The sequence below is a fragment of the Pezoporus flaviventris genome, unplaced genomic scaffold, assembly GCF_033815535.1.
Source record: "Pezoporus flaviventris isolate CSIRO_AGI_PZ_B2104156 unplaced genomic scaffold, CSIRO_AGI_Pfla_v1 ptg000213l, whole genome shotgun sequence".
NCBI classification, from domain to species: Eukaryota; Metazoa; Chordata; class Aves; order Psittaciformes; family Psittacidae; genus Pezoporus; species Pezoporus flaviventris.
Window position 1 is genome coordinate 1,490,458 of NW_026892761.1, and position 23,261 is coordinate 1,513,718.

The 23,261-nt window shown below is 44.3% G+C and overlaps 1 protein-coding gene across 1 annotated transcript in view; it reads left to right on the top strand.

The window, feature by feature from the left end:
- The first annotated feature begins 4,421 nt into the window (after window positions 1-4,421).
- RTEL1 (regulator of telomere elongation helicase 1) overlaps window positions 4,422-23,261 on the top strand; it is a 50,020-nt gene continuing 31,180 nt past the window's right edge. The window contains exons 1-21 of the mRNA XM_061442048.1: window positions 4,422-4,436; window positions 4,656-4,773; window positions 5,681-5,870; window positions 6,251-6,344; window positions 7,223-7,304; window positions 7,524-7,584; window positions 7,810-7,885; window positions 8,544-8,628; window positions 9,299-9,364; window positions 9,867-10,020; window positions 10,578-10,616; window positions 11,257-11,335; window positions 11,988-12,085; window positions 12,775-12,830; window positions 15,504-15,578; window positions 16,330-16,408; window positions 19,723-19,855; window positions 20,004-20,117; window positions 21,864-21,904; window positions 22,689-22,774; window positions 23,049-23,126. Coding sequence (XP_061298032.1) covers window positions 4,672-4,773; window positions 5,681-5,870; window positions 6,251-6,344; window positions 7,223-7,304; window positions 7,524-7,584; window positions 7,810-7,885; window positions 8,544-8,628; window positions 9,299-9,364; window positions 9,867-10,020; window positions 10,578-10,616; window positions 11,257-11,335; window positions 11,988-12,085; window positions 12,775-12,830; window positions 15,504-15,578; window positions 16,330-16,408; window positions 19,723-19,855; window positions 20,004-20,117; window positions 21,864-21,904; window positions 22,689-22,774; window positions 23,049-23,126 — 1,788 coding nt within the window. The 5' untranslated portion in view covers window positions 4,422-4,436; window positions 4,656-4,671. The remainder of the gene's footprint in view (window positions 4,437-4,655; window positions 4,774-5,680; window positions 5,871-6,250; window positions 6,345-7,222; window positions 7,305-7,523; window positions 7,585-7,809; window positions 7,886-8,543; window positions 8,629-9,298; window positions 9,365-9,866; window positions 10,021-10,577; window positions 10,617-11,256; window positions 11,336-11,987; window positions 12,086-12,774; window positions 12,831-15,503; window positions 15,579-16,329; window positions 16,409-19,722; window positions 19,856-20,003; window positions 20,118-21,863; window positions 21,905-22,688; window positions 22,775-23,048; window positions 23,127-23,261) is intronic.

Sequence of the window (23,261 nt, forward strand, 5' to 3'; positions counted from 1 at the left end):
TCTCAATGAGCTTTTTCCTTTGCTGAAAGCAGAAATAAGCAGAAATAATGGGTTTTTCTGTTTGTTTGTTTTAAACCATCCACTCCAAGGCGGTGCTCACCTGCAGGGCAAGGGCTGGGCTCTGCCTTAGCTTAGGCTGAGGTGAAAAACACACACCCCAAACCTTGCACCAGCTTTAGGCAGACAGCAAGGGGAGGAAGGATCCCAGGCAGGCTCAACATATTTAGGTATCTATGTTTTTGCATTGGGGCACAAAAAGGGCTACAGTTTTGGGGTGGAAACTGCTGTAAAAGTAAAGGAGGAAGAGCAGAATGGAGCCTTCTGATGTCAGTGGGGCTGCTCTGGGTTTCTTCTCCCTGTCTGCAGGCATCAGAACCTCTTTTCTTTTCCTTCTCTATTCTGTTTTCTATCATTCCTACCATTTCCATTAGTGGCTGTTGCTAGGGGCCAGTGCATCTGTGCCTACAGAGCATCACACACACCTTTGGGACCAAGGGACCCTTTGCAGTCCCTATGCCACACGGCTGCACTGAGCCCAGCTCAGGGTCTGGAATCCCCCCCAGGCCCTGGTGTTATCCTGCTGCTGCATGTCCCCTCTGCTCAGGAACATCCTGAATCTCCCAGCACGCTGCAATGCAGACACTCCCAAACAATCCCAGTGCTGCAGGGAACTAGAGGTTGTGTGAGTAGCTGCTGGTGCTCTGGCTTGGCCCTGGCAGCGACTACTAAATTCAGTCAAAAAGACAGAGATTTTCCCTTTTTCCTTATTTTTCCCCCAATCTCCATGTGGCCTATTCCTATAATGGTGTATATAAATGAAGAAAAAAAAATGTTATAGAAAGTAGGTCTGATTCAGACTAATATTAACACTATCCACAAACCTTCAGGGCATGTTTGGAACTGGAACTTTTTCATTACCCCTGACCGCTCCCGGTTCTGTCCAAGGCTTCTTTTGTAGTTGCAACACCTTCTACTTTCTCCTTGGGTTGAATCTTTCAGGCTTGAAAGGTTATCTTAAAGCCAGCAGGCTGAAGCGTGTATGGTTCAAGATCACCCTCCTCATTAGAGCAGCCTTACTATACCTGAAAGGGCTACAAGAAACCTGGAGAGGGGCTTTGGACAAGGGCCTGAAAGGACAGGCCAAGGGGAATGGCTTTAACCTGCCAGAGGGGAGACCGAGGTGAGCTCTTAGGCAGAAGCTCTTCCCTGTGAGGGTGCTGAGGCGCTGGCACAGGGTGCCCAGAGAAGCTGTGGCTGCCCCATCCCTGGCAGTGTTCAAGGCCAGGTTGGACACAGGGGCTTGGAGCAAGCTGCTCCAGTGGAAGGGGTCCCTGTCCGTGGCAGGGGTTGGAGCTGGATGTGGTTGCAGCCCCAAAAGGTAATTACAAGTGTGCTTCTTGTGCTCTAATCCTCTGTGCTGCTCTGACAATTTTCTTTTGATCCCTTCCTCTTCCTTCTCTTCCTCCCTTTCCAAACTCTATCCTTAAAATAACTCAAGGTTCATCCTAGGGACACAAATGCCACAACAACAATCCAGCTCTAAGACCAACACCTTTATTTACCAGGTCTGTATGCCGTCCTAAACAGAAGCTGTATCTTCAGTAAACCTCCCCAATTCTTTTGCAACCTTAATAAGAGATAGATATTTCTCTTTAATCTCACAAATTCAGTTTCCCCTGTTCTCAGAAGGAACTGGCACATGGTGCTGACGAAGCCTCACCAACGCCGATGCTGCAGCCCTGGTCACCTAAGGTAAGTGGTGCAGAGAAGAACCCCCCCGGAGGGTAAGGAGCACTCAGCCGGTGCTGAGTCACGTTTGCTGCTGGACACCAGTGCGTTGCTGACTCATCCTGCCTCTTTGGGTCTGGTTACCTTCCAGCTCGCCTCTCACAGAGCTAACACTGCTTCAATCATCACTGAAATACGTTGCAATAATCTGATCTGACACACCACGGTGTTATCCTTCAGTGAAGGAAAGGGGCATTCACAGGAAATAATGACAGAGTAGTCCATGTATTTAGGAGCTTTAAACCTTTATCCTCCACTATAAATACCTCATCCCACGCTCTCACTTCGCAACCTTTACAAAGCCGTTTCTTTTGCAGCTCCATCTCACGCAACTGGCGTCAAGTTAAAGAGCCCACAGGCAGAAACAGGAGCAAAATCAGTTGTCACGTTCTGCATGGAACTCCGGAGGAATAACTCGGTGCTCTCAAGCCCAGCTGCTACAGTTAAAGTCAGTCTGCAATCCAGGCAAGTTCAGCTCAAGGAGCTTAAAGGCCGGTGACCCAACAGCAACATCCGTAAACTCCCCTATCCCAACACCTGCAATGTCCAAGAAGTTTGAGAACAGATGCCATATATTCCTTTCAATAGTTATTTTTCTTTAAATATCAGAACACTCCTACATAGAAACAGGCTGTGCAGCTCGCTGGGAATAAATGCATCTTCAAGTTAGCATTAAACAAGCCTCATCCTGGTCTACATCTATGCGGTCACCATCGAATGGCGTGAGATGCAGTCATAGAAAGTACATAGAGATGCACGTATTTTGTCTTAGTGTCTTCCTCATTTAGCTGCAGACGATGGGGTTTGGGGGATCCAATGGCTACCCATTTATTAAAATCCTTGTGCGTTTTCACCAGTCCAGAGCAGCTCAGGGCCCACCAAAACACATCGGGGACCAGCAAGTGCGACCAACACTGCATGGGAGCTGAAAGCTGCAAGAATCACACTGAGGGAAAGCAGGGAACAAAGGGGCAGCACATTCACCGCTAACAAGAGGCATTGTTCTGAATGCAGATGCTACAAGGCTCAACGTAATGACACAGAAACCCTTGTACCTTCCAAGCTGAGCTTCAACAATGGACGCTGCAGTGCTTTGCCTCCTCCTTAGGCTGCAGTGCTGAAGGGCAGCAACGCACAGCACAAAGCACAGCAGTGACCTGGAGGCAAATCCTGGTCAGGGCACTGCTGGTCACTCATCTCACCTGAGCTGTTATGAAGGGAGATGCTCCAGGGGGACCAAACAGGGCAGAGAGGCTTTAGGAATCATGGAATGGTTAAGGTTGGAATGGAGCTTAAAGCTCATCCGGCTCCAAGAGGAATGGCACAAAAAAGGGGAAAGCTGCAGCCAGTTCCAAATAACTAAAAGAGTTCAGCTTTTTCCTTGGTTTTAACCTTTCCAGTCATGGAAGAGAAGGAGAAGCACCTACAGAGAAATCACACCCTGACACAGGGCACTCAGCTGGGGAATGGGATGGGGTTTGTACTGCACCCCCTTCATGCCATGGTTTGCCACCTTCACCTGTGAAAAGGGCAGGAGAATGAGATGTGATCATAGACTCACACTTAGTGAACGGCTTAGGTTGTGATTCGGAGAAAACTCCAGGAACAAACTTGCCAACAGAGTTTCGAGTTGACAAGCAGGTATTCTTTATTGCGGCGCCGGGAGACACGGGGGATAGCTCCTCCTAGCGTGCGTCCACGGATGGCTATACAGGTCATCCTCATGTGGTCACTGAGCATATTACATCATTTTCCAAAAGGTTTCCTGCATGCATACAAAATGTGGTGGTCTTTAAGGGTCGTTTACTTTTCCCAACAAGCTTAATTAACATTACAGACGTAGCAATCACCCTGGCCTCTACTTACCAGTTAGTTTAACTGCTCCCATTCTGGACATCTGCTAGTCTGGGATACTCCCCATCCCCAGGTCCTGTCCTTCTAGTCTGCTTTTCTCACACCTTTTGTACTGAGGCCCTGAGGGCCTGAAACTGTGTCAACTACCTCCAAGCACCGCAGTTATTTTCCATTACAAAGCCATCAAACTTAACAGTACTTAGAGCTGATTACATTTTGTACTTTTGTGCCTCCTTGTCTCAGTTGAAGGGACCTTAAAGCTCCTCCAGCTCCAAGGACCCCTTCCACTGGAGCAGCTTGCTCCAAGCCCCTGTGTCCAACCTGGCCTTGAACACTGCCAGGGATGGGGCAGCCACAGCTTCTCTGGGCACCCTGTGCCAGCGCCTCAGCACCCTCACAGGGAAGAGCTTCTGCCTCAGATCCAACCTAAATCTCCCGTTTCAGTTTGAACCCATCACCCCTGGTCCTATCGCCCCACTCCCTGATGAAGAGCCCCTCTCCAGCATCCTTGCAGCCGCTCTGCTGCTTTTAGCAACCAAAACGCCAACCTTCTGCCTCTGCGGACCCCTCCGGCCTCGCTCCCCTCCTGCCCGGTGCCTCTCGGGCCTCCACAACAGCAACTCCAAGCCCCCATTACCCCGCCGCCATGCTCGGCCCCGCCGCCCCGCTCCCGTCCCCATGGCAACGCCGCAGCTCTCGCGAGAGCGGCCGGCGGCGGATAAGTTCTCGCGTAAGCGCGAAGCAGGCCACGTGACCTTGGCGGGAGGATTGCGTTGCGCGCGGCGGAGCGGGAGGTGAGCGCCGGTTGTGTCCGACGGGGCGGGCGGGCGGGGGCCCTCGGTGCCGGGCCCCGGGTGCTGTGAGCCCCCAGCCCGGGTCCGCCGGTACCGTCCCGAAGCACGAGGTGAAAACGGGGTCTTTGGGTGTTCCGTCGTGCACGTTGAACCCCACCCGCTCCCCGTTTCTCGCTCTGCGCGGCCCCCCCCCCCCCCCCGGGTCCCGCTGCCTTGCAGGTGCTCCCAGGGCAGCATGCCCAGGATAACGGTGAACGGCATCACGGTGGAGTTCCCCTTCCAGCCCTATGCCTGCCAGGAAGCCTACATGGCCAAGGTGCTGGAGTGCCTGCAGAAGGTGAGCGCGCCCAGAGGCAGTTTGGTTCCGTTGCTCACACTGTTCCATTTCCAACCGTAGCAAATGACTCCTCTAAATGGACGTTGCCACAGTTTGCTTTACTTCTGGCCATACACCACTGTTTCCAACCTCTCTGACCTTCTTTTACCTCGGTTTTACTCTCTAGTTATTGAAACTGGAGGCAGTCAGTGGAAGTGTAGATGGGATGTCTCTGCCTCACGTGGGAAAGGGAAGAGAAGCAAAGCAAGTAGCCCCTGTGCTCACACAGCTTGTCCTTTGCTCCCTGGGGTTTCATAGGATCACAGAATCCTTGAGTCCCACGTTGGAAGGGACCTCCGGGTCCGTCTGGTCCAGCCTTTCTAGGCAAAGCATGACCTAGGCTGGATGTCCCAGCACCCTGTCCGGTTGAATCCTAAAAGTGCCCAGTGCTGGGGAATCCACCGCTTCCCCAGGGAGGTTGTTATTGTTCCAGTGGCCAGTTGTCTCAGTGTGAGAAGTTCCTCTAGTATCCAACCAGGGGAGTAACTTGTGCCCATGACCCCATCTCTTCTCCATTGACTCCTTGTAAAAAGGGAGTCTCCGTTTTTGTAGCCACCCTTTAAACCCTGAAACATGGAATAAGGTCTCCCCTGAGCCTTCTCTCTGCCAGTCTGAAAAAGCCCAGCTCTCTCAGCCTTTCCTCACGTGGCTGCCCGCTCCTTGGGTCACGTCATCTGCATGGTTGCTCTCCCTTCCAAAGTGTCCTCTTTCCCACTCAGTTTGGTATCATTGCAAACATCATCAGGGTACACTTGGTCCCAGCATCCAGATCACTGTATGTTGTGCTTTAAAACCAGGTGATAACTAAGTACCACTGGGAATCTCCGAGTTACTCATTTATTCCCTTTTTGTTTTCTCTTCAACAAAGAAGGTCAATGGTGTCTTGGAGAGCCCCACAGGCACAGGGAAGACCCTCTGCCTGCTGTGTTCCACGCTGGCTTGGCAGGAGCACTATAAAGATGCCATCTCAGCCCGCAAGATTGCACAGCGACTGAGTGGGGTGGAACTCTTCCCAGAGTCATCCTGGGGCAACGTTGCCCCCGATGATGATATCCCGAGTAAGTGGTGTCATTCTCATCCTCAGCAGGGGCCATGCAGGAGTGTTAATGAACATTTGCTTTTATCTATCTTCTCTAATAACTGTGTGCTAGTAGAAGTCATGGAGCTGCTGTTCAGCAGCTGAAGCACAACTTCATCGTTTTATAGATTTTAAGGGTCCTTACGTGTTTTTTGATTGTTTCTTAGAACATTAGAAACTCATTCAGCTCCTTTTCTGTGTGTGACTAGTTTGGTGACAGAATTTCTTGCTGTCTCTACAAGCCAAGCTGTTACCATAGTACCAGCTGGGAAAGGAAGCTAATACTATCTAATAATATCTCCAGTTCTTCCTGTGTTAATAATGGTTTTCTGCCTTTTTTTCCTCTCCACTTTTTGGCAGCTTATTACACGGACATCCCTAAAATAATTTATGCCTCCAGAACTCACTCCCAACTTACACAGGTCATTAACGAGTTAAAGAACACAGTCTACAGGTAAATATGATTGAGGATAATGTCCCTATTCAAAGACAAGGGGGAGAAACCCACCTGATTTAGTTATTGTTTCGGTTTGTGTGGATGCGTGCATGAAAAAATGATCCCCAGTGAAATGCAGTTCTCTTAATGTGCATGTGTAGGGCCTGGATTTCTTTGTTGGGTTTGGGTTTTTCCACAGCTTCTCTTGTTTCCTTTAAACATAGAATTGCCTGAATTTGGTCTGGTTTTGGTTCTTTACACATTTAGTTCTAAATTACCTTTTTTTCTTTCCCTGGGGCATTTCTTTAAGGCAGTAGGAAGCCTTTGCAAAACCTGATTCCTTAGGCTGATGTCGATCTATGGAGAACTCCGTGGTTTTGCTGTATTGATGTCTTGGTTTCCAGCTGTTGATGTACCAGTGTGCTGTCTGAGCTCTTTGAGCAGGCAATAGTAACCTGTTTAGGTGTTTCTTGTGCAGATACAGCCTTGGAACAGGCAACAAGAACCCATTGCAAATGTTTGTAGTGCATTAGTTAAGTCTCAGCCAGCTTGAAGCAGCTTGTCAGGGATGCCAGGCCCCAGCTGATGGGCTCAACTGTCACAACAGAACCCAGATTTCAGAGTGGGTGATGGAAGCTGCTGCTCGCTGCCTCCTGCTGTAAACGGCTGCTTCGTGCCACCCACTGCTACCAGGAGAAACACAGTACCATGAAGTCAGATAACACACGTAGCTGTTACAGACTAACTGCTTCTGGTTCTGACCCTTCGTTTGGGCTCACTTTTTTCTCCTGAGCCTTTCACTTGTGATATATTCCACCCAATCTAGACATGTACAACTTTTGTTTTTCATTCTTGTCTGACTTTTACCTTCAGTTTTGTGCCTCCTGTTTGAACAGGCCCAAGATGTGTGTTTTGGGTTCCAGAGACCAGCTTTGCATCCATCCTGAAGTGAAGCGCATGGAGAGCAACCACATGCAGGTGAGATCAGAGCTTATAAAGCACGAACAGCGAGGCTGTGGAGGGGTCCTGTTGCAGAGAGCCTTACTTTTAGGGTGGACAGAGGAACACATCATTTTAAAACGGAAGAACCCTGATTAGCATTTATTCATTACCTGGTGTTACAGAAAACCAACAGCTCTTCACTCCTTAACGTGCTTCAGGCTGTGCTAATCTTGGCTAAAATACATTGTTTTACAGATCTACATGTGCAAGAAAAAAGTGACGGCTCGTGCTTGTCATTTCTATAACAATGTGGAAGGTGAGTCTGGTGTGGAAGTAAAGCCCTTCTTTTTGGAGGGGGAGAGATGTGCCTGCTGGGTACAGAAGTTTGGGTGAGTTTCCTGTGTGTGTGTGTGGTTTTTGCTCTGTGGTGAAGCCTTTCAAGAATGAAATGCTGGGAAGTGGATGAGTGTGGTGATCAGGGAAACAACAAATCTTGTGGTCCCTGTACCTAAGCTTGTGGTTGTAACTTCTTTTTTTACAGAGAAGAGTACAGAGAAAGATCTGATGAACTCAATCATGGATATTGAAGACTTGGTTAAGAAGGGAAACAAGCTCAGGTGAATGATCCCCTCTGACATTTCTCCCCACTTCTGAAAAGAGTAAAAACCATTTCTCTGCTCGTTTTCATTAATACCTCGGTATGAACTTGGCAAACACTATAGTAGAACAGTGATGAAAGCAAAGCAGCTAAATATAGTGCAGAGACGGCTTCCAACAAAATCATGCGTGCACCAAACTTCTGTTACTGCAGTTTTCGTCATACAGCCATGTATTTCAATTCTTGGTGTGTAAAGACTGAATCAGGTCAGAGTCAGGCTCACCAGTGTTTTGTTTCTCACTTGAGCAGAGGCTACCAACATCAGCTGCCATGGCAAATGATACTGCAGTTCTGTTTCTGATCTGAGAGGCCTGATTTGCTGGGATGAAATAGTTTAGTGCAGCATCTGCATGTAGCCTCAAGGGGTGGAGTGAAAGTGCAGCAATGAAATGCCACTTTTCTCCTTTCATTTATTCTTCCTTTGCACAGATATCATTTTCTACACTTTTATTTGCTTCTGTGAATAGATAACCACCTGCCCTACAATTTGACATGCCAGCTTCAGCTCCTGAAGTTGATTGGAAAACCCTTGAGCATATGAAACATTGTGAATGCTGAATGCCCTCTTGATATTACTGCAAGTCTTACTTGGTACTTTGTACTTCTTTTTTAAACAGAGCTTGTCCTTATTATCTATCTCGAAGCCTGAAGCAGCAAGCAGATATTATGTTTATGCCTTACAACTATTTGCTAGACTCAAAGGTAATGCATGTATTTGCTTTTAAATGCAGTTGTTCTTCTATTTACCTTATGTTGGCTTTTAGTGGGTGAGCTGTGAACTGATGCGCAGTGAACCCATTATGGGCCAAAACTAACCAAACCCCAGGTCAAATTGAGAACCATAGGGGATGCCATTTTGTGGGGTTCTCTGTATAGTTCTTTCCCACAGTTAAGAAATACTCCAGTTTTATCTTGTCTTGCTGGTTTTACAGGATTAGCCTTGCAGAATGGGGTGCCCTTGTTGTTTGGTGATCCTCACATCCTGGTGCAAAGCTTGAGTCGCGTACCACGCAGTATCTTTGCATCCATTCTGATACATTTTAGTTCCTGCAGCCAGCTGCATGATTCCTAGAATAAGGAAACTTTTTCAGTAGAGTTTGGATATCTCTCCTGGAAATAATTGCTGGCTTGGCAGGGGGAATGCTATTGCAATAAGGTGTCTGTATGTCATGGGTAGGAAATGAAGCTGTTGAGGAAACTAATCTGTTGCTGGCTTTATGCAACTTGGAGTAATGAATAAATTATAGTAAAAGCCAGTTTCTGTCCCACTCCACTGTTCAAAAGGCTGAAAGACCAAATATTAAATAAGTTAAACAGTTAAATCAGATTAAGTGGCCTTTGTGCATCCCCTCATTCCCTTTTTCATCTTCAGAGCCGCAAAGCGCACGGCTTGGACCTGAGGGGGACTGTGGTGATCCTTGATGAAGCTCACAATGTGGTAAGTTGTTTGTGGTCTGTTGCCAGTTCTCAGGCTTCATCCAGAGAGAAAAAAGGACCTGTGCCCTGTTACAAAGAATCTGTAAAATCCATACTCATCTCCTTGTTGTCAGTGTTCAATATCATGAATGTTTCTTGGTTCTTTGACAGTTAAAGCTTTGTAGTTTAATTCACAGCCCTTTGATCCTACCATGACTTCTTACAAGGTGATGGTTTCCTCCTGAAGGTGGATCTCCACCTTTAGCACCTCATGAGGGTGCTGCTTGTCTTGTTTGGAGAGTTCCCTTCCAGGTGAAGGAAATCATGATCCATTCTGGAAGCTCAGCTGCATCAGCTGTTAAATGCTGTGTGTGGTGCTGCACTTTTGGTGTTCATAAAATGTCCTCTGGCCTGAGCTGCAGATCAGAAATGACATCAAGTTTGGTCACTGGGACTTCATCACCTGTGATGAGCGCTGAGCACCCTGAGCAGTCCAAATAATGCTTCTGTTCCTTATATTTCAGGAGAAGTTGTGCGAGGAGTCATCCTCTTTTGATTTGACACCCTACGATTTGGCTTCGGCAATAGATGCTGTAGATGTTGTACTGGAAGAGCAAGCCAAAGTGGTTCAGCAGAATGAAGTAAATGCTGAGTTCAATATGGAGTTGGCCTCTTCAGGTGTGTTGACAACCACAAGCCATTGTTTCACTGGGATTATTGGTGCCACTACCAAGAACTGGAAAGTAACTTTTCCTAATGGCTTTGAGCTGAAAGAGGCAGATTAAATTAGATATTAGGAAAAAGCTCTTCCCTGTCAGGGTGCTGAGGCGCTGGCACAGGGTGCCCAGAGAAGCTGTGGCTGCCCCATCCCTGGCAGTGCTCAAGGCCAGGTTGGACACAGGGGCTTGGAGCAAGCTGCTCTAGTGGAAGGTGTCCCTGCCCGTGGCAGGGGGTTGGAACTGGCTGAGCTTTAAGGTCCTTTCCAACCCAAACCACTGATTCTAGGGCATTCATTATTGTTATTGAGTTATCACTGCCAGACAAACATGAAAGCATTTGGCCAAACAAATGTGACATGAGGGTCATGAAAGGGAACAGTGAGCAGAATACAGAGCATGTTTTTCCATATACACAGTTCTAGGCTTCATATCCATACTTTTTTGCAAAGGCATAAAGAAACTGGGAATGAAAGCGACATGAAACATCCTCTTTGAAATCTTTCCTTTCTTCAACAGGCCTGAACATGGAACTTGAAGATATAGCAAAGATAAAGAGTAAGATTGTTTTCTGTGTCCTTGAAAATGGTGGTTGAAACAGTTTCAGGAGGCAAACAACTGTAAATTGGGTTCCTGTAGCGTTTCTGCGGGCATTGCTCATAACTGAGTCATCCATGGAAGTTTAAATTGTCTCTTTTTTTGTGAGCACTCTGTGGAATGTTTAATTATAGTATTTTCCCAAGGAGATGAGCGATGCAGCAGACGAACGCATTGCTTCCTTTTTTGCTAGAAGTTCCCTTGGTTTCTGATGTTGGTGGTGTGCTGCAATTACATTAATTGCATCACTGCTGTAAGACCATGATGATACACAAGTTAATAGCAAGAGCTCGAGCTGTCTCATGCTTGCAGAGCATTTCTAAGAACAACTTTCTCCATCTATAGAGAAGAGTTTAACATTTAGCCGATGACTTAGGCTTATCTAAGAATTGAGGTCATGGAAGTTCTTGAAGTTAAATATGAGTATTTAGAGGTGAGACCAAGGAAAGTGGTTCTGATTTGTTTACAGAATCAAGCAGCTGGGCTGCTGCCTTTGATAACAGCCTTAGTAATAAAGTACCTTTGGAAAAGCAGCTTGGATTTTTCCCTGAAAGGAGTTTCTGTGAATTCCAACTTTTTTCCCCTTTTGCTTCTCTTCAAGAAATTCTTCTTCAGCTTGAAAGTGCCATTGATGCAGTGGAGCTGCCACCGAATGATAGTGGAGTCACCAAAGAGGGAAGGTAAATGTCTTCTTGTTAATATAGCTATATCTTAAAAGTGCAGCAGGTTCTAGACCCTGTGAAACTGAGTCAGCTGTAGGGATAGGCAGCACTATTCCAGTTTCTGGGAATAGTATTTCTTCAAGGCTCTGGGTTTCCTGAAATCCCCTTCCTGTTATAATCTTTATTTCTGGTGCAACTTCCTGTTCCAAGAGTGGAGAATCCAATGCTGTGTGTATAGCTGTCATGTATCCTGAGCTGGAAGAAGCCCCTCACTGGCCTGCTTTCAGTTTTGCATCATGATTTAAACAGAGTGCTGCAGTGATTTGGTTTGAGGTACCTCAGAGCTCTGTAAATCTATTTCTAACCTAAAGCATATTGTATGTTGTAAAAAAGATAATGAAATAGCATGAAGTCTGTTTCAAAATTCACATGTGTTGTAGAGAACTGGTGGGAGATGTGCAGGATGTGGTCAGTGCGCTTTCTGTCACATCAATATTGTTTGCTGTTTATAACCAAATACTTCTTTTTTCCTGTAAATTCTTATTTCTCATGGGGACAAGAACATGTTTTGCTATTAGATGGTGAAATTGTTGTCATAGAAGAGTGGCAGTAATTGTGCCCACTGTTATTTACAGTGTTTTCCCATTTGTGCTTTTAATCTGTGTTGCAGCTACATCTTTGATCTGTTTGCCAAGGCCCAAATAACATTCCAGACTAAATCCTCACTCCTGGATTCACTGGAGCAGATTTTACAGTATCTTTCAGGCCGTAAGTGTGCATTTGAGAGTTGTTTCACTCAGACTTTTCCCTGCAATGCAGGGAAGGGGAATTCTGCATTGTTTGGGGAGAGGAGGAGAAAGGCTTCTTTAAGATTTAAATGATAAAGCTTTTAAAAGCTAAAATCTGACCCTCGGGACCTTTGTTGTTTCATTAAGACTTGCTGTAAGGTCAGATTCTCATCATCAGTGTGTTCTGTGTGTTCTTTCAAGTGTTTCTCTGTAGTCGCTGGCTTACTTGTGCTAGAAGCTTGGAAGTGGTTGTAAAGGGCTGTTTATAGCAGTGGCAAAGGTTAGTTTTGGCTCTCTGTAAGTAGTCAGTTTTCTATTTCAGTGAGGCTACTGTTAGTTGTGTGAGCTTTTGGAAAAGTAACTTCACAGTTCAAGTGTGCTTATCTCTCTTTTCTTTAGCTGCTTTCCATTTCTACTGTAGAAGAGTCTTTAAGTGTATGTAATTGTCTTGGTGACAGCTTCCCAACGCATCAGAGGCATGCAGCTGCCTTTGGAATGCCACTTTTAACATTTCTCATTGAATAATGATGGAAAACATGAAAGAATTTACTTGTTTCAGCTAATATTTTCAAGTCATTGTATTCAGTGTTGTGCTGCTCAGATGAGGGATGGATATATACAAATGGATGTAGGTGTGTGTTGTAAAAGTAATTGTGTTATTCTCTCTAGGCCCTGGGATATTTGTCAATACATCTGGATTGCATAAACTCTTGGGTATTATCCAGGTAAATCATTAATGCTGCTTCTGTATGCACCTGAAGGATGGAAGAATTGGTTTAAAAAGTATGGAAAGACACTGGATCTGTTTTGTTTTTGACTGTATGTACACTTGTGCAGTGATGGAAGCCGGTGGGGTTTTGAGGAGAAAGCTGCTGCTTGATGGGATGTTCTGCTTTGCTTTTACCCAGGTTGTTTTACAGTTCTGATGCCCCTTTTGGAGATGCTCGATTTAAACTTGTCTGCTTGTAACCTCCACAAGGTGGAGCTGGGTTATGGAGCTGTTCACTTCCTAACAGCAGCGTTTGGGAATACGAGAGCGGGTGAAATAACAGGATTGGCCAAAGGGAAAAAAACCCAAACAGAATATAATTTACATGTATTTTATTCATTTAATTATTAAATAAGGAATGTGTAAACCAAGAATCTTTAGTGCCACAGGAACTAATGGCCACTTATGGCTATCCTCATGGTGCTGCCAGCCCTCTCCCTGGTCTGCATTTGCCAAGCATTGATTATGGAAATGCTTGGGCACCATAAAATCAGAAGGTACAATGGCCCAGCGGCATGAAATGCCCTCTGAAGCTGACTAAAGCTCTTAAGATTCTTGAGTAAGCCTCAGAAAGGCAGTGAGGTTTGGACAGCTTAAAGTTCAAGCAAAAGAGCATCTCAGCTGTAGTGTCACATACTGGAAAACTTGCTGGCCCTTGGGATTAAACTCACTATTCCCAGAATCTGCTGATTACAGAGCATCATCTTGGCCTCAGTTACTGGGTGTCAGATTGAATTAGACCTTTTCCTGACGTTGAACGAGACCTTCCCAAATACTTGTGGGTGTTTTTTGGATCAAAAAGATCTCTTTTCCCCCCTCCAGCTTTAGGAAGTGGGTGATAATATGGATAACATTTTAATTTGTGTTAATCATTGTTTTTCTGTCTTTGATTATTTTTTTAATTAAAATTAATCATTTAGGAACTGATGCAAGAAATTCCATGGCGTTAAAGTCTGGGATTCCTATAAAATAAAGTCTGTCTTGGCTGGCAATGTTCAGTCTCTCTGTAGAGTGCTCCGATTTCATTCTCCTCGCTGGTAGCCTGTCTAATGGATCAGCTGCCTGCCTCTTTCAGAGATCCTTGATGACATAGATATTTCTTCTGGAATACATGCTGCTTGCAAATGTAATTTGTGCTTCTAGGAAGCACTGGAATGTGAAAAGGTGAAAAACAGTGGACCCACAGGCAGGAGGAGAGTAAAATCTATTTAAGAGGAAAAATGAGGAAGAACATAGCAATTCACTTCATCTGAAAAGCATCCAGCCCTGCATTTGGCAGCAGCAACTGAACTCTTTCCCTCCTCAATGTTCTTGCTCATTTCAGTTGTTCAGTATAATTCTTTTTCATCTAAGGATTTACTTGCTGTCTTAGCTTGGTTGTGAATCTTTGTCTAGGGTTGGAATTGAATAGAAAAGAATAATCTTCAGCTTTTAAAATGGGTTAAATGCCAAGACTTAATAATGGAAACAAGCTGGTTATAAATTAATATTGTTTTCTTCCTTTAGAAGACCCCTTATAAAAATATCCTCATATACCCTCTCTCTGGCTATTTTTCAGACATTAATATTCCAGTATCTGAAGGGGGCCTATAGGGGTGCTGGGGAGGGATTCTTCATTAGGGACTGTAGTGACAGGACAAGGGGTAACAGGTTCAGACTTAAAGGGGCAGATTAGATTGCATATAAGGAGGAAATTCTTTCCTGTGAGGGTGCTGAGGCACTGGAATGGGTTGCCCAGGGAGGTTGTGAATGCTCCATCCCTGGCAGTGTTCAAGGCCAGGTTGGACGAGGCCTTGGGTGAGATAGTTTAGTGTGAGGTGTCCCTGCCCATGGCAGGGGGCTTGGAACTGGATGATCTTTAAGGTCCTTTCCAACCCTAACTATTCTATGATTCTATTATAACAGGAATTGTATTTTGATGGGTGGAGAACATCTTTCTTGCTGCACCCAGCTGATACTCTTCTGAGCTTAGCTAGTTCCTTTTAAAAGTCTGAAGAAATCTTGTTTAGAAACATTATCAGGAGTTATAAATACTTGAGAAGCACAGCTGTTTTCATTGAAGTGGCTCTGGAAGGCCAAGCCTGTAAAAGAGCATCACCCTTCATCATAAGGCATCACATACAGGAAAGGGCAAGAAGCGAAACTCTGAAGAGTTGATAGAAACTTTTAATTTGACAGCTGGGCAGCTAGATATGATTGTAACTTTATCAGTTTATTTTCTAAGGAAAGCATTGTTATTTTAGTGTGTCATGCCTGAAACTTGAGGGATATTGAGAAAGTTCTTTTACAATCGGGTGTGACTGCGATCTCACGAATGCGTAGTTTGTGTTTAACCGCAGCCAGAAGTCAGAAAGAGCATGAAGAATGTCATCTGTGTAGTTTAAATGTATCGAGATACTGGCTTGTGTTTGTTGGAACAATGAGAAAGCCATGTGGTTAGCAGGAATTGCGTGTAAAGATGTATTCATGCAAGATTCTGTGTCTTTATTTAATAGGAGGAGCAAGGAGATCTAGTTGAGGTTATTCCAGTAGTAACTTTTCTGGAGATGCTTCTCAGTGCAAAGCTGTGTTAGGGGCTTTGCTGGAAACAGTTATTAAATCTTTCCATTTGCTTCCATCCATTTCCCAGACTGTATTCACCATTGATGCTTCAGAAGGTGCAACAGATTTCGGGCTGCATCAGTCGATATCGAAATATTATAAGGTATGGGATGCTTTGTGTTTGACAGCCTCCTTTCCTGGCATTTAATGCCTGTGCTTAGTGCATCCAGGGCTCTCCGTGTGGTTAGCTGAGATTCCAAGGATAAAAGGGAGCTTCTTTTTAAAGAAACTCTAAAATGAAGTTGGCAAACTGCAGCAAACGTGAATCACTGAAAAACTTTGATACTGCGTACCCTGCAAGAGTTGGTGTGTTCTTCCAGTAACCTCTTATCTTGACTTTAGCCTATTACCAAGCACATGCAGCAGATCCACTAAACCTCCCCCAACCAGTCCTTTAAATTAGAGTTTGAGACCTATAGGCTGTGATATAAAGAGCTTTAGGAAAAGATCTATTTTAGATAAATGGCAACGTTCGTGTTAAGTCCAAGACACTATTTCTGCTGCCCAGTGAAGCGGGTCTTTCTAACACAACAGTACATCTTTTTTTCCTAGTCTGGGTGTTTTATTCTGGTGGACAATACCCAAAGAATTGGTTTCTTTGCTTAGGGCAGCCCATGAAAAGCTGCTTCCATAAACTGACTCAGAATAGCTGGTTGAATTGCCTTGTTAGATATGTTATGAAAGACTGGAAACAAAATAGGAAAGACAGGCAGGAAATAACACAGCCTTTTTAACACTATGAAAATGACTCTAATTATGTTACTGTTGTTAACATGGGCAAGCTTTTTTGAGGGATGAAGTGCTGCTTAATTTCTGTTGCCACCTCCAGAAATGCTTCTGTTCTTTTTGCTCAGGTGCATATTCACCTGGATGACAGTAATCAGAAGAAGCAGCAAAGGACAGATCTCTGGAATTCATCCTCTGCAAGAAAAGGTATGGGACTCGGTCTTGGGGAGGCTCAATCAAAAGCTGGGTTGCAAACTACTCGGCTGCTCCTTTCTGATTCAAATAAGAGCAAACAACTGAAGACATCTGCATCTTCATTACTTCACATCTGTGAACAGGGAGGTCCTCATTGCAGGATTCTGAGTGAGACACCACTTGTGTTATCTGAAATGTTAGAAACTACTGAGAAATAAAGGGCTGAACAATAACTCAGTGAAGGCACGCTCCAGATCTGTCTATATGTAAAAGAAGCTATTAAAAACCCAAATAGCACAGTAGTGTTCCTACTCATAGAGCTGGAAAGTCTTAACCGTGTGATTAGTATGCCTTGTTGCCATGGTCCAAGTTAAAACCATCTGTAGATATGGGACTGGGAGAGATTTTGGTTTTTCCTCCACTTAGTTAGCAGAGTACCAATGGGTGGTTTGGTTGTAGGGGCTTTTTTTGGGCGTATTCTGCAAGATGCAGAGACTTGGAGCATCAGTGTTACCCTAGAGATCTCTTTCTCCAGAACAGGGTAGGTTTTTAAGGCTTTGAGACTTTATGTTTGAGGAATTCTAGGGTTGTTTGAGGGTGTTCCTCTGCAGGTTTATGTTTCCAAGCACAGTTTCTAGTGCAGTGATTCCAGTGAAAGAAAATCGCCTCCATTAGGGAATGGTTGCTTGGGTTGGAGTAGAGAAAATATTCAGACCAGCCCAAGAATGGGAAATCCCCTTCAGGATTGACACTGAGGTTCATGGAACGTTCTGTTACTGTCATACCAGCTAAATTTACCTGTGCAGCTGTGATGTGTTCAGCACAAACTCAGTGTTGCTAAGGCTGTAATTGCCTAAATAGCGGAGGAGTTATACTTGGTTGGCTCATTCTGAAGCTCCCTAAGGAAGACTCGTGATGAGCCAGAGAAATAACGTTTCAGAACATGAATTCTTAGCCAGAAAAATGCCAAGTCAGGTAATACCCTGCAGGCACTGTTAACCTCCTCTGAGATATGATCTCTTTTTGTGCAACTCCCTAAGTTCTTCAGAGCATGTTGTCACTTCTTGATGGTTTCAGTCTCAATTATACTTCTATATAGTATGTATATATATCTCTATATATAGTGTGTATATATATCTATATAGTGTATATACATCTATACATATTGTGTGTATATATATCTATATAGCATGTGTGTATATATATATCTTCAGCTGAGATTTGTCCCTCCCCTTGACTCTGTCCTCCCGTCTATTTTGTTCCTTATGCTCTGCAGAACTTAGTATCTGGGACTACCTCAGTATCACCGTGCTTCAAAACAACATATTTAGGATTAAAACTTGGCTCCTGAATCAAAGGCTTGTCCTAAGGCTCCTGTAAGGCAGCACTGAGCTTGGCTTTGTTTGGCTCCAAGACTCCTTCTTTCTGATGCTTTTGGAATAAGTACAGTTAGGGGGAAAACAAACCCCTTTCTGATTAGAGAAGACAGATGCAGATCCCTTAAGCCCTCTTAGGAGAGTACTCTCCAAGGATCTTTGTAATTACCTTGCCACATAACTATCTACTTAATTACTCAGTTAAATGCTCTTGAGAATGTAAATATGTGGTTCATGGAAGTCCTTTTCTTAAGGACAGAAGTAACACTTTTTGGAGAATGAATTTCCATGAATTTAGTGGGCTGGCACCTTAATGTCCCCTGAAGTGTTCCCCCAGAGACCTGTGCTGCTTGGGACTCTGCCAGTATTGTTTTAGTGAGATACTGCTCAATTGGAGTTAGAAGTCACAGGAATAAATCGAAGTAGGTTTTGTTAAACATGTGCAGGAGGAGGCTGATGGAAACACTTTGGGTTTATTGCATGATTTGGGGGATGTAGACACAAACTCAACACAAAGCAGACACAGGATTCTTTGGGGATTTAGTAGACACATACCAATATATTCCCTGCTCAAATAAAACCAGTATTTAGAAGTCCTCATGCAACAGACGTATGTTGAGGCTTGAGCTGTGCCCAAACCTAGTGGAGGCTGGACCAAACTGAGCAAGCCTCCAGTTCCCTGTAGAGGCATAGCAGATTGTATGGAAATAGTGCAAACCTTTCAGGAATGGCTGTTTCCAAAGGGCTTTATGGAAATTACTCACTCAAGCATCATTCTGTACAGATGCTGAGATTTCTTAGGCTCCTGACATAAGTGACTTTGCTCCTGTGTGTAGACACTGGCCTGTTCATCCACAGATGCTAACTAAGCTGCACCGATTCTCAGTGTGAATTAAAGATGCAGGTTCTGCCAAATTGTGGAATGTGATTTTTTTTTTGTCTACAATCCAGACACCATCTGGATGGATTTGCCCACATGAGATGAAAGATAAAACTTTAGCTAAAGATAAGTTCTCTTGTAATTCTAAGCAGTGACTCACTGGGCACATGTTAGTGGGGATTTCCTGAAGCTGCCAGCTCCTTTTGGAAAGCCAATCTTGTAATGAAGGGTGGGCACATAAAAGACATGTACATGATGCATATATATATTTGTTACTGAAACTAATTGTGCAAAACAGAATCGGAGCCAAAAGCTATAGTTTTGTTTGTCTGATCTTGTTGTCAGCATAGATGATTGTTGCATTGACTGTCTCAGTTTTCAGCAGCACCAACAGTGGTATGACTATAAGCTGAACAGTGACAGAAGGGCTGGTGTGATATATCCATTTTTCTTTGTCCTCTCTGTTGATAATTTATAGCATGCCAGGCGGTGTTGCACATCTATATCCATACCACATAAAAGATTTGAGCAGGAGTTCAAAGGTTTGGAAGTTGACTATGGAGAAAATAGAATGTTTAGGTGAAAGGCTGTTGGAAATTCCTAATGGAGAAGGGGTTCTTTTCAAGCAAGAGCAGGAGTAGAGATATTTTACCAACTTCAGTCATTTGTCCTTCATCCCAGTATTCTACAGTTCTTCTACCATGCTTCCCCTTCCACTTATCCTTGCCAGCAGGAAGTGAATCAGTGGATGGAGGACCGAGTAGTTTTGTCTGCTCAACCTGCCTGTAACAATGAGATGTGATGCTCTGTCTTTAACCACCCTCTGATTAAAAGTATAATCTATTTAAGGTGTGATGCAGCAATGACCTTTAAAACCTGTATTTTGAATGGGCATAACAATAAAATCTGGGATGGACCAAAGCAGAACATACCATGTGTCTGGAACTTTACGTTCAGCTGCTGGCCAGCTTGCTTTCAGGAGTTCAGATGGAATGTGCTATTTGAGTGTCAAATTCTAATTTTACCACTAACAGACTTGCTTCTTGGTGTTTTCTCTTTGTTTGATACAGAAAAGACCTTAAGCTACTGGTGTTTCAGCCCTGGATACAGCATGCATGAGCTTGTTCGGCAAGGAGTCAGGACAATTATCCTTACTAGTGGGACACTCTCCCCCCTCTCATCATTTACAATGGAAATGCAGATGTAAGTACCTAGATGTGGGAACAGGTAAGGCACAATCTGCTCTCATGATTTTAGATTTTATACCTGAATTTGTGAGTGTTTGGGGCTGGCAACCAGGAGGGGATCACATAATGAGTATGTCTGGGATCTCACTTTCCTGTTTCTTTAGCCCTTTTCCCGTTCGCTTGGAGAATCCTCATGTTATTGATAAACACCAGCTCTGGGTTGGGATCATTTCTAAGGGACCTGATGGCACTGTGCTGACTTCTACCTATGAAAGAAGGTAATGAACTTCCATGTGGAATTCTGGTTTGAAGTCTTGTGTTCTGACACTGTGCGTCCTGCTTACAGGAGGATGCTCTGCGTTCTGCTTACAGGAGGATGCTCCTGAAATAAGTGGTCTCTGTAGTTCTTTACCTGGATAACCACTGTGCTGAGTAACACCACCCTTTAACTACTAGTGTTAAAACTGAGAGCTGGAGGGCTGGAAGAGATTAAATGCCAGAGCACTGAGTTGCACTCAAGTCCTTATTGACTAGCCTCTCTTTTACCTCTGCATTGCCTTCTTAAGGAAAACATATCCACATGTTTGTCAACAAGCTTTTCATCTTCATTTTTCTTGCTTTTCTCTAGTATTTCATCATTTTGCCTGTGCCTTTCTGGTCTTTGGTACATCTGGTGCCAGCAGAGAAGGCCAAACTCACTTCATTGTGTATTGACTTCATTGCGCAATGCGATGATCTCATTGGTACCTCTGCATACAGTTTTAGGAGGCAGTTTCAGGCTTTGATGCACTTGTCAGGAGGCTCTGTGCGTGCCAGTTCTCTGCAGTTACTAAAGAGAGGCATCCCACGGATGCTAGAACCGTGTTTGGGAATGCGATCCCTCTGTAGTGTTTTGAAATGAGAATCAGTTCTTTGTGTCTGGTACACATGTTCTCCCATTTAGCTTTCTTCACATCATTCTTCAATCTGTCTCCATTTCAACATCAGAGAGAAAACGCTGGCTGAGAATTCCATGACTTAGCCTGCTGCAGGCCTGCCTTACTCATTTTTAGGAATACAGGAAAATAGATCTCCAAGAGCTTTTACTGGGGAAAAAAAAACACCAAATCAGGAGGAATGGCATATGTTCCACAGAACTGGAAAAGGACTCGGCAATTGTAGTGGATTTTACACAGAATAAGCCCTCTGGAAACCCCTCAGACTGTGTTTTTCACTTGCAGAAGCTTCATGTGCTGTTTCAGTGTATTTCATTGAAGATGCTGTCTATTGAAGGGAGAAGGTTGGGGATCCCCCTCCTGAGGCCTGGAGCACCTGCTTTTTTGCAGGAAGGGAATTCCCAGTGGGTGCTGTTTTGACAGTGTCTGTATGGTGATGCTGGTATTTTTAGGGCTTATAAAAGTAAATGCCTTTGGGTTTATCCCTGCATATATAAGTTTCCAGGGAAAACAGTACCCAGACCTACAAGGCACAAGAAAGAAAGAACCATAAAGGCATGAGAGCCCAGGCGAGATGTCAGTCAGGGCTGGAAGGCACAGAAATATTCCTCATTGCAGGGCAGTGCTTTTTCAGTCAACCTAACAGTGATTTGCATTATGCCACAGGTAAGTAATAACCATAATAACCAGATAGTAACCTGACAGCTTCACCACACCTGATTCATCAATAGTTCATTTAAACAGTTGTGGTGTAAGTTGGCAGCATCTCCAGACTCTGGCAGGCAGAGCCTTTAATTGTTAGTATTAATCCCAGAGCTCAGATGCTGCCCATTTCTATTTATTATGCTTTGATACTCCCAAAATTCAGGTCATCTGCAGTGCTAATAAGAATATTTAATAGTTGTGTGTAGTCAAGGTTTTACAAGTTTTGTGTCCTTCCTGTGGGTGCTTGCCGCAGGAAGGAGAGCAGTTTTAAGCATGGATATGCTGTGTGAGATGAATATCGCGTGTGAAATACATATAATGTGTCAATGTGTGAAGTACCTAGACAAGGAAGTACATTTATGCTACTTGATTTTTTCCTCATAGGTTTTCAGAGGATTATTTATCTTCTCTGGGGAAAACAGTTGGTAAGTGAAGCGTGTGGATGTCAAATGGGTTGTTGCATGGCATTTTTATAAGAGTCCCAGAAGGAGAAATACTAAGGCAGAGAAAGGTAAAGGATTGCTTTGTGTTATCTAACTGCTCTCTGGTTCTGTGTGCTGCTGTTTGCCCAGGCAGCTGGCTGCTGTCATTGTAAATGCGTCTGCATCCTAGGTTTAATGTTTCCAACTTGGGAGTTGTTTTATTGTCAGGTGTTTCCGTTTGGGTCAGAAATGTGGTCCCTAAACACGGTCAGAAGGTGGCGCAGATGCACGGCGATGATGCAGCCGAGCATCCTTTGCGAGGGCAATTGAGCATCAGAAGTCTGTGTAGTTTCTTGTGGTGCTTTTAAAGGTGCTGTGTCAAGCCTGCCCTAAGTCTGCCTAGAAAAGTGTATTCTATGTGACCAGGAAACTCTTGAAAGCAGTCTTGTGGTACCTCATCATTGCTTTGAACGTTCAGACTGCAGGGAAGAAAATGATCTAAAACTAGGCCCTGCTGTCACAAGGGACACCGTGGCAGATGATGTAGTGTTTGGTGTAGCTCACATCTTTTATCCTGTTAACACTATGCTTTAGAAAGCTAGTTAGGCATCTGTATTAAGGTTTATACCTTCATGACAAGATTATTGAACTGATTTTATGAATGTAAAGCAACTTCTAATACATGAATATTGGTGTTAAGAAAGTAGGAGAGATTTTGGAAGGAGCCATGCTGTTACTTTGCCTCTGCAGTCTTCCCTCAGCTACTCATTTATCCATCTCTCTGCAGGTAACTTGGTGCGAGTTGTGCCAGATGGACTGTTGGTGTTCTTTTCGTCGTACCCTGTCATGGATAAAAGCCTGGAATATTGGAGAGTATGCTCATTGCTCTGCCTTTATTAGGTGTTTGGTTACGTAGATCAGACAGTTTGTCCTTATGCTGCCTAACCATGCTCATTAAAAGTTCTTTGTTAATAAGTTAATTATAAAATCTGGTAATTAAAAGCCCAGGTCAGGCTTCTTTTATTTTGATCACACTATATTGAAGTGCAGTGTTGCAGGAACCAAACCCAAAAGGATCTTAATACATTGTCTCCTCTGGTACGTGCTTACATGGCTGTTTCTGATGTGTTCATCATCTGTTTATCAGGAGCATGATTTTGCTAGCAGAATAGAAGAAGTGAAGGCAATGTTTGTGGAGCCCAGGAACAAAGGAAGCTTTTCAGAGGTGGGTTATTTGCATTACATACCTGTAACGCTTTCAGAAACGTTTTATGTTCAAATGCCTTCCCCGAGGTGTGTTTGGGTTTGAAACCCAAATTACATCCTGGGATAAAATTGATTTTAGGACAAATTGTTACCC